Raw genomic sequence first — 15,773 nt, 5'->3', positions numbered from 1 at the left:
GATAAAGGAAACTGAAGATGATTCACAGAAATGGAAGCTGTCCCAGGTGCTTGGATTGGAAGAATATTAAAATATTAGAATGGCCTCACTACCCAGAGCAATCTACAGATTTAATGTGATCCCCATCAAAATACCCATGACATTTTTCACAGAACTAGAACAAATAATCTTAAAATTTATAGGGAACCACAAAAGACCCAGAATGCCAAAGCAATCCTGAGGAAAAAGAACAAAGCCAGAGGCATGACCCTCCCAGACTTCAAACAATACTATGAAGCTACTGTAATCAAAACAGTGTGGTACTAGCACAAAAACAGACATATTAGATCAATGGAACCGAATAGAGAGCACAAAAATAAACCCACACACCTACAGTCAATTCATGACAAAGGAGGCAAGAATATACAATGGAGTAAAGACAGTCTGTTCAGCAAGTGATGCTGGGAAAGTTGGACAGCTACATGTAAATCAATGAAATTTTTAAAAGTCCAATTTGAAAAGACACATGCACCCAAACGTTCACAGCAACGCTATGAACATTCCCTCACACCATATATAAAAATAAACTTGAAATGGTTCAAAGATCTAAATATAAGACATGACACCATAAAACTAGAAGAGAACACAGGCAAAACATTCTTAGACATAAACTGTAGCAATACTTTCTTAAATCAATCTCCCAAGGCAAAAGAATTTAAAGCAAAAATAAAAAATGGGACCTAATCAAACTTAAAAGCTTTAGAACATCAAAGGAAATGATCAACAAAATGAAAAGACAACCTATGGAATGGGAGAAAACGTTTGCAAATGCTGCAACCAACAAGGGGTTAATATCCAAAATATACGAACAGTTCATACAACTCAATATCAAAAACACAAATAACCCAGTCAAAAAATGAGCAGAAGCCCTAAATAGACATTTCTCCAAAAAAGACATAGAGATGGCCAACTGGCACATTAAAAGATGCTCAACACTGCTAATTACTAGAGAAATACAAATCAAAACCACAGTAAGGTATCACCTCAAGTCAAAATGGCCATCATCAAAAAGTCTACAAATAATAAATGCTGGAGAGGGTGTGGAGAAAAGGGAACCCTCCGACACTGCTGGTGGGAATGTAAATTGCTGCAGTCACAATGGAAAACAGTAAAGAGGTTCCTTAAACACTAAAAATAGATTTACCATATGATCCAGCAATCCCACTACTGGGTACATATCCAGAAAAGACAAAAAGTCCAATTTGAAAAGACACATGCACCCAAACATTCATAGCAGCACTATTTACAACGGCCAAGACACGGAAGCAACCTAAATGTCCATCGAAGATGACTGGACAAAGATGTGGTATATATATACAATGGAATACTACTCAGCCATAAAAAAGAATGAAATAACGCCATTTGCAGCAACACAAATGGACCCAGAGATTATCATACCAAGTGAAGTAAGTCAGAAAGAGAAAGACAAATATCATATCACTTACATGTGGAATCAAAAAAATTGATACAGAGGAACTTATTTACAAATCAGAAACAGACTCACAGACATAGAAAACAAACTTACGGTTACCGAAAGGGAAAAGAGGGGGGAGGGATAAATTAGGAGTGTGTGATTAACAGATACTAACTACTATATATAAAATAGATAAACAAGGTCCTATTATATAGCACAGAGAACTCTATTCAATATCTTGTAATAAAACCATAATGGAAAAGATATGAAAAAGACTATTCATATGTATAACTTAATCATCATGCTGTACACCAGAAACTAACACAACATTGTAAGTCAACTATACTTCCATTTAAAAAATAACAAAAATAAGTAAAATCATAAAAATAAAATGAAGCCTTCACAAAAAGTCAATAAAGGTCTCTGGGGGCTGGATGGAGTGATGTGAGAAGGGACCGAGGCCCTTGGTCCAGTCCCACTTACAGACTGTGCAGTCCAGGTCTGTCACACCCAGGATGCTGTCACAGCAGATCATGGCCCAGCAGCCCATCAGGGACAAATAAACAAAGGGATACATGCTGGGCAGGCAGGGCTGGAAAAGTAACACCAGGAGGGGCTGAAGGTCAAGTGAAGGCCAGTGGCCAAAGGCTCCCAAGATGTTCACTGCAGGGGGAAGCTGGGTCAAGCCAAGGACCCACGAGACTTGGGCCCAACCTCAGCATCCCTAGCCACAGGGAGCCATGGCACCAGCCAGGGAGAAGACATGAGGGAACACTCACCAAGCATTTATGATGGGCCTTGAGCTGCACTGAGTGCCTTAAGTGGGTGAGCTCATGTGATCTTCCCCACCATCCTACGAGGGAACAGGACAGACATGATGTATCTGCCCACTACCTGCCCTGGGGGCCCGGCGAGGCTGTCAACCATAGCCGTCTGCTCACTCCTGGCCACAACACACCCAAGGAAGAATCTTCTTAAAATGAGACAAACATATGGCCATCAGGAGAAAGAGTCTCTTCTCTTTGGATCCTGCACGAGGCCTGGTGCCACAGAGGCCATCTCTGCCGCTGTGTGCAGAGGCCCTACCTTAGAATGACATTAACACACCAAGGACACAGCCAAGAGCCAGGGAGAAACCCTGGGAGCCAGGGGGCACCCAGGCCCCGTGACGACCTGAAGAAAGAGACCAGGGCCAGCAACACGAAATTCCCCTCTTGTCCCAAGCTAACTAGGTTTGGGTTTCTGCCACCAAATTGATATAAGTATCTGTTATGATTATTATGCCCCAGTTCACAGACAAGGAACCTGAGGCCTGAGAGGTCACTGCACTGCTTCCCTGGCTGAGGACGAGACACAGCCCTCCCAAGCCAGCAGCAACCAGGACACACCCAAAGCATCCTGCTGAGCATCGCCTCTCATGCAGTGTGGAGAGGGCCCCACGCCACCACCCTCTTCTAAATGTTTACAGATGGACGACCAGAGGCTCGGAGGGGAAAGATAATGGCCCCAGTGACACAGCCAGGAACACGTTCTTGTCAGCACACCAGAACTCCACGGGAGGAAAGGAAAGTTGTGATGGAAGAATACTCGGAAGGCTGGTCCCGACACACAGACAGGCAGGAAAGGCCCTGAGCAGCGCCCAGGTGCAGCGGGTTATCCTCACGACACATTCTTCGGCTCACTGGTAACCACAACAAGGAGGTCGCTTCATTGACCTGGCAAGGCTGATTGCTGAGGGAGCGATTTTACTTATGCACAGAAAAAACATTACTCGTTCCCATCCCCTAACAGTCAATAAGGCAGCATGGTTTGTCAGGACTCAGGACTCTCACGGAGAGAAGACCAGTCACAAACTGGCTCAAGTCACAAAAGGAATTTCTTAGCTCACAAAACTAAGTGGTCCAGAAGAAAAACGATGGCAGGGAGAACTGGATCCAGGAGCTCAAATGATACCAGGATCTGCTGGTTTCTCCCGCTCTCCATTTCTCCACTGTGCTGTCATGATTTGGGGTCAGGATCTTCCCCACAGTAGCAAACACAGCTGCCAACAACTTCTGGTTTCCATCATACCCTCTCAAGAATGCTAGAATTGACTCACATCAGATCAGCTTGGACACACGCCTTCCTGTGACCCAATCATGGTGGCCAAGGGATGGAACAAGCTGACTGTCCAGGACACACCATTTGTCCTGCTCTGGAGCCCAGGTCAGTTCCACCAAACCACATACACAGAATGGGGAAGAGGAAGAGCCAGCCAAGAGAGATTGGGGTAGTTTTTGCCCCCAGGAAAATAGAAGCCTGGTGGGTGTGACAGGTGGCCTTCAAGGTGGCCCCCAATGACCCCTACTTCTTGGTATTCACTCATGTGTAGATCTCTCCCATCCTGAACCAGGGTTGACCTGTGTGACAACAGAACATAGCAGATGTATCATTTCATGTATCATTTCCAAGATTAGGTTATAAAAGACACGGTGGCTTCCATGTTGGGTGTTCCCTTGCTCTTGGGTTACTCACCCTGGGAAGCCAGTTGCTATGTTGTGAGCAACCCTACAGAGAGGCCCAGAGAGGCAGGGAACTGAAGCCTCCTGCCAACAGCCACGTGAGTGAGCTGGAAAGCAGACCCTCCCCTCCGACCCCAATCAAGCCTTCAGATGACTACAGCTCTGCCCAACAGCTAGACTGCAACTTTATGAAAAACTATGAGCCATTCCCATATTCCTAACTCACAGACATTGTGGATGATCATTAATGTTTGCTGTTTTAAGCTGTCAAGTTTGGAGATAATTTGTTACACAGCCAGAGGTAACTAATACAAAGAGCAGAAACAGAAGATGGCCCTGCAATAATCCCAAAACCCTGTCCGCTTGCTTCCCCCCAAGGTACTTCAGCTCATGTAAATGTGTGTTTTCTTTCTGCTAACACCTGTCTCATAGCTTGGTTTTCTTAATTCCGCAAGAGATAAGACAATCAATTATTCAGGGAATGAGACTTACTGACCCTCAGATGCTACTGGTTATAATGCTTCTGTTCAGGAAGGAGCAGCTGTTTGAGGCCACAGAGGCACTGGGCTGGTTATAAGACCTTGCTCTTTGTTGAGCTACAATAGCATCAAAGGAAAGCATAAGTTTTGAGCAAAATGAATGTGTAATGAAACGCTAAGTTTGCACAGAGCTGTTTCAATTTTACTCTACACTCAGAGCCAGTAAGACACACACACACCCAAACACGCTCTAAGCATTAGAATACTCATGGCAAAAATAATTTCACTTTCTTGAGTCTGAAACAGCCTAATTCTTAATTCTTTCTGCACCATTGCCATTAAAACATAACTTTGATTAGGCAGAATTTCTTAGTAATATAATTATTACACTAGAAAAATGGTAATGATGGCTAGCTTTTTTCAGCATTTATGGAGCACATTTATTGAGCCGACATATGGGCTCTCTCTCACTTTATAACACAGCCACTCTACGAGGTAGAGAGTTCTCTTATCCTCGTTTTGTAGCCAAGGAAACTGAGAGACAGAGAAGTTAAGAAACTTGCTTGACATCAGACAACTAAAAAGCAGCCGAGCCATGATCAGATCAGACCCACGCGGTCCAGAGCCAGCATCCGTGCCACCAACTACTGGGCTAAACCGTCTGCATTATGAAACCTGCCACCTGGACACACATGGACCTAGAACAGGGCAGCCCTGGGGCAAGCACGTGACACTGTAGGGCCGCCCATCGGGGACAGCACCCCCAGTCCCCAACCAACGACTAACCACTCATATCCACCATCTCACAACACTGACAGCTGCTCCTTCTGTGACCAGAAGCAAGGGGAAAGTTCTGACAGTTGGCAAACATCAAGTCTGTCTGGAACATGTTAGCAGTTGAGTGTTTCAAAACTTACACATTCCATTGCTCTGTTGGCTTTCTTCCTGTTTTCTCCATCTTAAGTTTTATACATGTTCATTCTACCTGCAAACTTTCAGGTGCCTTAAACTCTCAGCAACCCACTGTTTAAACGGGGAGGCCTCAGATTATAAAATTGCTCAGTTAAGAAATTATTTTTTCTATTCTATTCATGGGGCTAAATAAAATTTTCCCCCAAACTATCATATACTAAAATACATTTACCGTAAAACACACTTACAACTGCTCGCTGCTATCCAGCACCTATGTACCTTCCCACACATCCCTCCTCGCTGGGTCCTCTCAGGTACATAAGATTATCCTCTCCAGTTCACAAATCAGCCTGCTTGTAGAAGTTAAGCAAGTCACCCAAAACACACAATCTGCAAGCAATGGAGGAGGGACTCAAGGTTGAGCTGACTCCTAACACAATAAAAAATGACAGGGTCTAGAAGTCCATCTTTCTTTGATGATTCAGAAACAGAGTCCCCGCAGGCTTCTGTCTCTGAGAACATAAACCACAGTTACACCGCAGAACCCTCGCGTGACCAGGCGAACGGGTGGTCCAGTTGAGAAAATGCCAAATTAGGTACTTACGACTGTATTTATCATAGTCATTTAACTGTCTCTGATGTTCTAGAGATGTCATTTAAAAATATGAACACAGGAGAGAGGTTCAAATTAAAATTAAATATGGGATCACAGTGCCAGCTTTCAATTACATGTACATAACAGTTGTATTAGCGCCACTCACACCAGCTGGCAGCATGAGGAGAGCCAACATGCCACTGGCAGTTCACTTAGCCCTGGACTCCCCTGCACACCCACCGCAAGATGTGTTTATCTCCTGGTCTTATGTTAAAAGAGTTTTAAAGAACAGTCTGATAAATTGCTTATCTTACCTAAAATGGGGGGGGAGGGGACCTGGAACTCAAATACCCAGCAATCAAAAATGGTTATTTTAATATGGTACATTAACTTCATGAAATGCTACGTCCAGGCATATAAAAACGGTTAACATGAAGCTTAAGTGGTGGAGGGAGGCAGCTAAGAAAGGACAGGCTGTAGATTTTAAGCTTAGTGTATAAAAATGTGTTTGCACATGAACAAATTCAGTAGAAATGCCTGGTTTTATGGGAGTTGGGGTTTTGGGAGGTCAGGGGAGGAGGGTTGCTTGACAGTTCTCTTCAGTAAGATATAAACAGTCACAGAAGAGTAAGATGGTTCAGATTTAAAAAGGCTCAACCATACTCTGAACTATACTGAAAAATATTCTGCCAGTGCTGTTTTCACCTGTGATTTTATCAAAGACCCCAAAGTCGGACCCACTGCGGGAGCAAGGCTACACTGGGTGAGGTCCTCGCCCGCCGCCACTGAACGTACTTCTCAGCCTCCATGGAGGGCAAGCAGACCACCTCCAATCAGCATTAAAGAGCACTGCACTTGGACCCAGCATTTCTACGTCCAGGCATTTCTCTAGCAAATACAGTCATACAGGAGCAGGTTATTCGCTGTGGCATCATCAGAAGTCGCCAAAGGCTAGAAACAGCCCGGATGCCTGGCTGTTGGCGCACTGGCCAAACGAATGCTGGTGCAGTTGGACAGAGGTATCGGGAGCTGTTAAAAAGATGGCAGCCTCAGGTACACCAGCACAGAACAGTCCCTAAGATGTGAAGAGGGTGGTGTGTAGGATACGTGACCATTTTCATTAAGAGAGACAAGGAGGAGGCGAAGGAAATGAAAAGAAAAAGAAGAAGAAAAAAGAGGTGCATAAGCATCTCGTCGTGTATGCACGGAGCATCTCTGGGACAGTAACACTGCCCCCTTCCAGGGGCGAGCCGGTGGCTGGGGACTGCAGAGGGTAAGCATTTGTATCGTTTGTATTTTGAACCATATGTATACATATTATTCAATATTTATTCAATATTTAATGAAATGAGTAATTTCAGATGCATCAATTTTACTTCCATTGGTCACTGTTTGTTTTTTTAATTAGAAAGTGCTGATGAAAGGTATGCCTGGGTTTTAACAGAGCCTGCCCGCCCTTGGTCCCTCCACCCTCCCTACCTTGCCAACGCCTGGACCTTCGTGACGTGCCGCTCCTCCTGCTCGGCCACCTTCCTTTTCAAGGTGTCCACCTCTTGCCGGAGCGCAGCCGAGTGCTCCATCTCCCCGTCAAGCAGGTTCCGCAGTGACCTGGGAAGAGGAGGCCCCATCTGTTCAGATGCTGTCAACCCAGAATCCACAGAGCCCAGAATAGTTACTCACCTAAGTCAAGCCCTAATTCATTCATTTTCCACGAGACTCTGCAGAAACCATAATTCAAGTCGATCTTACATAAATTGATTTCAGGAGATACCAAACTTGGCCCACAAGCCTCCAAGTAATTATTAGGATGAGCGCCTTGGGGAACCAGCTGCGGCCCGGCTCTGTGTCCCTGAGAGCCTGTAGGCAGCTTAAATCACGGGAAAACAACGAGGGAGCACATCCCGGGCCAGCCCCTTCAGGACATCCCACGCACAGGTGCAGCACGCTAAACTGGGACATTCTATCACAGCCACACTGGATGAAAGGCTTAACAAAGGAAAGGATTTCCGGGGCAGGCCAAAACCACTACCAAGCCATGAAATCAGATGACAGGCTCCGGTCATCGGACAGACAGCGGGAGCCTCGTGCCTCCGTCTGCCACAAAGCACACTTCTCTCGTGTTCCCCCACCACCTCCAGGTTAAACGAGCATACGTAGTGTCTACCCAAGCTATGTAATCTGACATTGCATGTAACGTGCTTTATATTGTATTTAGAGTTTGTTAACCCTCCCTAACACATTCGCTTGCATATCTGTCATCTTTTGTCTTAAATAGCAGAGAAGACAGCAGCTCTTCCAGAAATAACCACAAGTTACCACCGGGAAATGAGCCAAGCATGGTTCTTCTGACCATCCACTTCGCTGGACCTCATATGGCTATTTCTAGAAAACATTTACTAACTTTGGTGCAGCTCCATCCTAAATCAAGAGGACACCTGCCATGTGACATCAGAACAGAAGCAAAAGCGTCTGAACCTCCCCACCCCTACTGCTCACTGAACCCTCCCAGACCTGTGTTCCTTGACAGTGTTGAGAAAATTCCCCTCTTGGGGCCTGGAACCACCTGACACAAACGCTGCGTGTTTTCCTTCTTTCTCTGGGAAGGAGAAGAAATTACCAGACAGGGACTATTGTTCTTCACAAGGCAAGACAAAACCTCTGGTTTTCTCCAAGATAACGGCCCCAGCTGGAGCAAGGAAAACGAATCTGGTGATGTCTACAGCCCAATGCTGAAAGCTGATTCTCACTGGAAAATTGCGCAACTGCAGTGTCTGAAGATTCCTTTTGTAAAACACTTTCTTGTTTTACAAATCATGCTTGTTTGCTTTTACATGTTTCCGTAAAGGATGAGGGAGAAGCTTGTCAAGCAGGGCCCAAATCAAGGCTTAAACAGGAGAATCGTGATTGCATGTCAGCAGGACACCATTTCCGCTCTGAGTACGGGACTGAGAGGGCGACACGAGCGCACACAGTCACAGACGCGCACGCCACCCGGACCCCCGCCGAGGCGCCCAGTCGTGCTCACGGAGGCTCAGCAGAGGATTGCAGGCAGATCCCGCCACTGCCCACCCTGCAACCAAGCAGGGTCCTAGCAGGGGAGCAGCTCACATCTGGGCAGTCAGAGGGCAGCAATACAGCTAACAGCTGGCTGGTTTCTAGCACTGGTTCCAACAGGGAATAAAAGATGAATAAAACCCTTTGGCCTCTCAGTGTCTGCAACTGGGCTTTGGGGAAAGCCTTACCCTAGATGTTCCTGAGTTGAGAAAACTAAGTGTTCTAGTGCTCAGAACATGGCAGACAGACCCTCAATTAAAGGTCACCTAACGCTTGCAACTGCCCTGGGGACGGAACTTCTTTTTCAGGTAGTAAAAAGGCTCTAAAATTGACTTTGGTGATGGCTGCACATATCTGTGAATACACTAAAAACCACTGAATTGTATACTTTAAATAGGTGAGTTATATGATTTGTGAATTCTATTTCAGAGGCTGTTTTTAAAAAAAAAAAAAAGAATTAAAAAATTAAAGGGGCTGCTTCGCAAATTCTCAGTTTGTTCTAAGATGGTGCTGTGATCGTAAGGTTTTCAATCCGTGCTAACACTCCAGCCACAACATATATCCTCAAATGGCACATCCCAGGCTGGAAAGCAAGAAATCACCGGTCACAATTGTGCCAATAAAGCAAAACTTCCTTCACTGCGATATTCTCTGTGTCCCAGACGAAGACTGTCCAAGGAAGAGACTACTCCCGCCCGGAGAGCTCGATACCTGTTCTCTTCCTCCAGCTCATCTTTCCTGCTCATCATGGCCACGATGGCTTGTCGCAGTTCACCTAAGGGGACAAAGCAGAGTCCAAATGAAGTGGCAGATCTCGCCTGCTACACCGTCCCCTCACAGGTCTGAAGTATGTGCTATTCAGAGCAACTTGTCTAGACAAGTTCCCTTTCCCCTTTCAAAAATAATTCCCACAGAGTCTAAGAAATCCAGTACTCTCAGTCAATCAATCTTATCAGCCACACAAGACACAAGGGCAGGGCAGGATGAGAATGAATATGGAGGCGCCTCCTTGGTGAATATACTCAGCAGGTACCGAAGAAATAGGCCTGCAATTTCTAAGTGCTTCTCCAAGTCCCTGCTACATGGCAGCATCTCTGCTTTGAACAATGATATGTTCCCAGTTACAGCTGTTTATCAACAGCAGATCACATGACAATGGACTCCATGCTGACACAGAAATACTCAAGTTTACTAAGCAATCTGGTTTTCCTGCGCTGACTCCCAGTCAGTACACAGGAGACTCAGGGCGGGGCGGGGGGCCCTCTCCAACACACAGGCCATCATGACTTACAGGAGTTACTTTCCTGGATACCTGCAATGCAGGAAAGCATGCACGGACAGAAAATCATGCCTTTCAATTAAATAAGCTCCCGAGTTTCCCATCTATATCAAACTTAACTGTTCTCACCATCCACCCACAGGGTACTATTTACCATAACACTCAGATCTCAAGATCAGAAACCTCTGAATTTCTCGTGGAGAGCCAATTTTGTTTTGTTTTATTTTCCCCTAATGAACACTGAGAACTTTATTTCCCTCTTGGGATTGGTTTGCCAGGAAGTTCACAGGCAAACTCACACACTGAGTGCACATGGCCACCACACCATGCCCTCCTCCCTCTGACCTGTAATTCCACCTTGTACCCATTTACCTATACCCTGTCTCACTCTATTTTATTTTTATGTTTTAACATGCTGCTTTGAGGCCTCTTCTGGATAGGAATATGGTTTGCTGGTTTCCTCTTTTCAGTTAAAATTCGAACCCTTCTACTTGTCAAGCTCTGTTCAAAGCCCATACTGTCACAACCTCGGTTAACCCTTTACACACACCTAGGGACTGCCATGTCTCTACCCCACACAATCGAGGCGTAAGTAAACTGGAAACGAGGAGGAAGTGGGGGAGGAAGACAACACAGATAAACAGGCGGGTCCCTCTGTCCCCTTATACTCAGGATGCCGGGCAGAAAGAGGAAGACCCTGCAGCAAGAAATGGGTCCCAGGACCAGTGCCGTCCTCAGACTGCTTGCTACAGAGGAGACGAAAGCCCGCAGCCCAGGCCTCGGGGGAAGGAAGGGAATTATGGGGGCTCCATCCCAACCTCAGGGTCAGACTGGAAGCCACTGTGTTCAGATGAGGTGGGACATAAAACAGACACTCCCGTCTCTCCTCACCCAGAGTCACATCAGCATCCCAAGGTCACGACTAGGAGGGCCAGGCCCCGTCTTCCCCATGGCACTTGGGACAGGGTGAAGCCTGAGGGCTGCACAGTGAGAAACTGGGCCTCCCAAAGGTGTCAGTGAGAAGGAGTGTCTGAGGTGTCCCTCCCCTGGAGTCACCAAGCAAGATTCAAAATTCACCGGGTCATCACAAATTCACTGAGAACCTACAAGGTCGGCACACTGCTCTTGGCGCTGTGGGTAACAAGTGAATAAAAGAGACCAAAGCCTCTGCCTGCAGAAGGCAGGCCTCCTCCCCAGCAGGGAGACTATCAAATAGGCCAGCACAGAACAGGTGGGGTGATGAGCAGTGCCACAGGGGAAGTGAAGCCAGGGACGGTGCAGAGACCGTGGGTGGGGAGGGTGCCGTTCCACGGGGAAGGCCTCTCCTAGGAGATTACACGTGAGCAAAGGCCTGAGGAAGAGAGGAAGCCAGCATGCTGCCAGATGGAGGAAGAACACTCCCTGTGGCAAAAGGCACATGCAAAGGCCCTGGGACAGGTGTGAGCTTGGTCACATGAGGGAGAAAGAGTAACATGAAGAAGGCAGGAGGGGCATGCCGCGAGGGCAGAGCCCTGCAGACACAGACTCTGCCCAACTCAGGGCACAGCAGGAAGCACACAGCAAGGGAGCTTCGCAGCTTGAGGTCTCGATGACAATCCAGCACCCACCAGCTAAAACTCCGTGTGCACCATCTCACTGGTGCCGTGGAACAACTCTATGGGAAGTCATCTTCAAGTCCCTCTTACAGGCCTGCAGACAGGCTCAAAGAGAGTAAATGCAGACACACAGCTGGAATTTGAGTCCAAATCTGTCCAACTCCTAACTCTGCATTCGACCCCAGGAAACAACGATCATTACCACCACTTACACGCGGGGATGTAAGAACTGCTATTTTATCGACACCTCACAGTGCCATTAAGCCCTTTCACAGACGAACAACCAACCTGAGAGGTTATTAAAGAAACTGCACAACACACCCCTTTACATGTCAGAGCCAGGATGGAAGCCGAGGCCCCCGACGGGTGGGGGAGAAGACCCCCGGCATGTCGGATGTGCACGCTGTGTGCAGAACCGAGGCCGCTGAGCAGCACGGGTCCAGGCAACAAGGCCACAACCGGGACCCAAGGGATTCAGTTCCTGGCACACATTGCCAGACCAGAGCCACACAGAATCCTTTCAACTTTGCTCAGGGTTTGAAAATTTTCATAATGGAAACAACAGGTAGAAAAAGCATTTCCAGAAAAGATACTAAATATGGTTAGGAACAGCAAGGAGAGGGCAGGACTGAGAAGAGACGAGGGAAGGAAGGCCAGACCAATGGCAGTTAATCAGTCTAAACAGGCAGAAAAGAGGCCGAGATGCTGCCCTGCAGCCCGGGAGAAGGGAGCTGGCAGGTGACACAGACAAAGCCACAGGGGGTGCTGCCTACTCAGGCCCTGCGCTGCCTGGAGTGACAATGGCCCAGAGCTCACACACTCATCCATCAGTAAACATCTGCTGAGCACCTACCTACCGGCTACAAGGCACCTTCCCAAGGCGAGAGCCAGGCTCCCAACCTACCCAAGGAAGGAGTGTCCTTAACAGAGGATTTCTTAATGGAGGACAACAATACACATTCACTTATGCCTACGACGTTAGATTGCCGTCCGAACCTGATCAGGTCACTAGAGTCCTGGCTCTTGCCCTTGAACCAGTGTCTCAGCCTCTCTGAGCCTTTCTCTCAGACATAAGATGTGAACAACACCCATTCTCCCACCTCCCTGGGATGCTGCAAGGTTACATGTGATGGTGCTATGTCAAGGCACTGCCTCTTAGGAACAGCACCAGGGAGCAGTAACACTTAAGACTCATCATCCTGCTAAATTTTTTTTTTAACTAAAAACTGACAAATCTGTAAAAACAAAAACAAGCCAGTAATTTATTCCCATGACACCACAGCCATGGGGAAAAAAATCAAGACTTATTATTGAAGACAGGCAGAGTAATGTCTCTTTGGCTCTTATCTTCAAGGACCCCCGAGCAGGTGGTGGGACCACAGCTGTGTACTGCAGACACAGACACAGAAAACTGTTCCTTTCCTCTAAGGCCTATGTGAAATCTGAATTTTCTTTAGAGGACTTCCCCACTGGAGTTCTCAATAGGTCCAAACTTCTTATGGGAGCAAAGGACTGGATAATCACAATCGCAGTATGAGGCTAGAAGAATTGATGTATCTTTTTTTTAAATAGACTTCTTTTAAAAGAAGTTTTAGGTTCACAGCAAAATCAGGAGGAATGTACAGAGATTTATCCACCAGCAGCCCCCGCATGCACACAGCCTCCCTCATTGTCAGCATCCCCCACCAGAGCGGTGCGCTGGTCACAACTGACGCACTCACACTGATGCATCACCTTCACCCACAGCTCACATAAGGGCTCACTCCTGGTGTGCATATTCTATGAGTTTGGAAAACTGTGTAATGACATATATCCACCATTATGGTATCACAGAATAGTTTCACTGCCTGAAAAATCCTCTGTGCTCGGCCTATTCATCCTCCCTCCCCACTAACCTCTGGTGAAATCACCTCTTAATCAAAGGAATCCCACTCTCCTCGCCAGCCTACTGTGCAGCAGTGGCACGTCACGTGTGTGCCTGATTTATACTAATGAGCCGCGTGCGCTGTATGTAAGCAGGATGAGAGCTCAGCAGAGCACACGTGCCCAGCGCTGGTACGCCCCCCGCCGGAGCACTCAGCACGGGGTCCCCTGGACCATGCAGGCAGGAGCTTCGAGTTCCCGGGCCCTCAGTCCCTCAGCTGTGCCGAGCCTGTCCTGGAGGAGCTCACCACCCAAGAGCACAACCCTTATGCTGAGATGTTGGTGTCGTGCCCTCCCCTGGCGTCACCAGGCATCACCAAGCCCCTTACCTGGCCTCAGCTGCAGAGACAGCAACCTGCCTGGGTCAGCAGCCTCGGACCGAGCCTTCCCGAGGGACTCTCCCCAGTGATGTGACTGCACTATCTTGTCTCTCCCCACAAACGTGAGCGCCTCTCCCTGAATAAGAATGCAAGCCCAACAGTTTTTCATTGTGGTGAGAACACTTCGTATGAGACCTTCCCGCTTTGCAGACTTCGACAGCTATGCACAGGCACCATGTTGTCCATCAGATCTCTAGAGCGTATTCATCTTGCCCGCCTGCAACTTCACACCCCTTCAACAGCAACTCCCCATCTCCCCCTCCCCCAGACCCTGGCAATCACCATTCCACTCTCTGCATCTCAGTTTGACTATTTTAGATTCCTCGTATGAGTGGAATCGCTCAGTATTTGTCCTTCTGGGTCCAGCTTATTTTACTTAACGTGATGTCCTCCAGGCTCATCCACACTGTCACCTATGGCAGGTATTCCTTCCTTTCTGAAGGTCGAATAATATTCCACCGGGCTGTTTTGTGGATTTCCTCATGTTTACCTCCCCCCTCACCCCAATCTGATGAAACCCATTTTATACAGGCCCAGATGAAAAGGTACCTCATGTGGAAAGCCCTCCCTGATTCCTCTACCCCTCCGTAAGCTGCAGAGTGTGCAATAATTAACCGTTGCTGTCACCTGCAATCATCTCTACTCCTCAAAGGTGCGCAGCATGTCATGCAGCTTGGGTGCCCCAAGCTCCCACATGCTGGGCACTTGGTCAAGGTTTATAAAGCAAGCGATGCCAAGAGACTATTCCTATGTAAATATGACACTACAAAAACAGAGAGCAAAGGTAAGAGCTGTCACGTGGTGGGCACTTCTGCACCTGACTAGCCTCGTTTCATGATAAGGACAGTCAAATACACAGAGCAGGAGGCCACACTGGGACAAGCTGCCTGCAGGGCCCCTAGTCACCTTCCAAACTCTCTCTAAGGCCGAAAACTGTGGCAACTGTCCGGGGCAGGTCTAAGAGTTGGAGAGAAATAAAGTGCTTTAAACAGGGACTTGCAGGGGACAAGAAGGTCAAGTCAGGGTTCCAGCAGCTTCCATTCCAATGACAGGAGCAGGACCCATGGAAAGTTGCTACCAACAGGCTCCAGGGGTAGGCAGATCTGAGTTCAAGGCCCTGCTCAGCCACTTACCACCGGGTGGCCTCGAGTAGGTCTTCACCTCAGCAAAACAAAGTGGAGATAATGCCACTTTTCCTGCGGGACATTGAACGAGTAAAGTTCCCAGGTGGTACCCGCACTGCAGAGAATGCAGGGAGGTGGTCTGGGGTCCTGGATTTCAGGGCATAATCTCTAGGGTCAGGACCCGGGTTCCAATCCTGCCTCTGCAGCTGGGTAACCCAGGAAAGTTACCCACCCTCTCTGAGCACCACCTCCCTTATCTATAAAACGGGATCCTAACAGTCACTATCTCACAGAAGCATTGCCAGGATTCAGTGAGGTACTATGTAGGTGAGGTGCTCGTTACAATGCCCAGCACATAGTATGCATTCAACAAAAGGTACTGATTACATTCAACAAAAGGCACAAAAGGTACCATGATTAGTGCCTTTCCCTTCAAGGACAGGGGTGGAAAGGCGAGGACAAGGCAGCAGTGACCACC

General features: G+C 47.5%; 1 protein-coding gene across 5 annotated transcripts in view; it reads right to left on the bottom strand.

Moving 5' to 3' along the window:
• Positions 1-15,773, bottom strand: part of SNX29 (sorting nexin 29) — a 587,226-nt gene that overhangs the window by 359,011 nt on the left and 212,442 nt on the right. For all 5 annotated transcript variants that reach the window (XM_045521723.2, XM_010961733.3, XM_045521724.2 and 2 more), the window contains 2 exons: positions 9,706-9,769; positions 7,420-7,548 (listed from right to left, as the gene is read on the bottom strand). In XM_045521723.2, coding sequence (XP_045377679.2) covers positions 7,420-7,548; positions 9,706-9,769 — 193 coding nt within the window. The remainder of the gene's footprint in view (positions 1-7,419; positions 7,549-9,705; positions 9,770-15,773) is intronic.

Source organism: Camelus bactrianus, chromosome 18 (assembly GCF_048773025.1).
Source record: "Camelus bactrianus isolate YW-2024 breed Bactrian camel chromosome 18, ASM4877302v1, whole genome shotgun sequence".
Taxonomy (NCBI): Eukaryota; Metazoa; Chordata; class Mammalia; order Artiodactyla; family Camelidae; genus Camelus; species Camelus bactrianus.
This window is presented reverse-complemented; position numbering and strand designations above follow the sequence as displayed.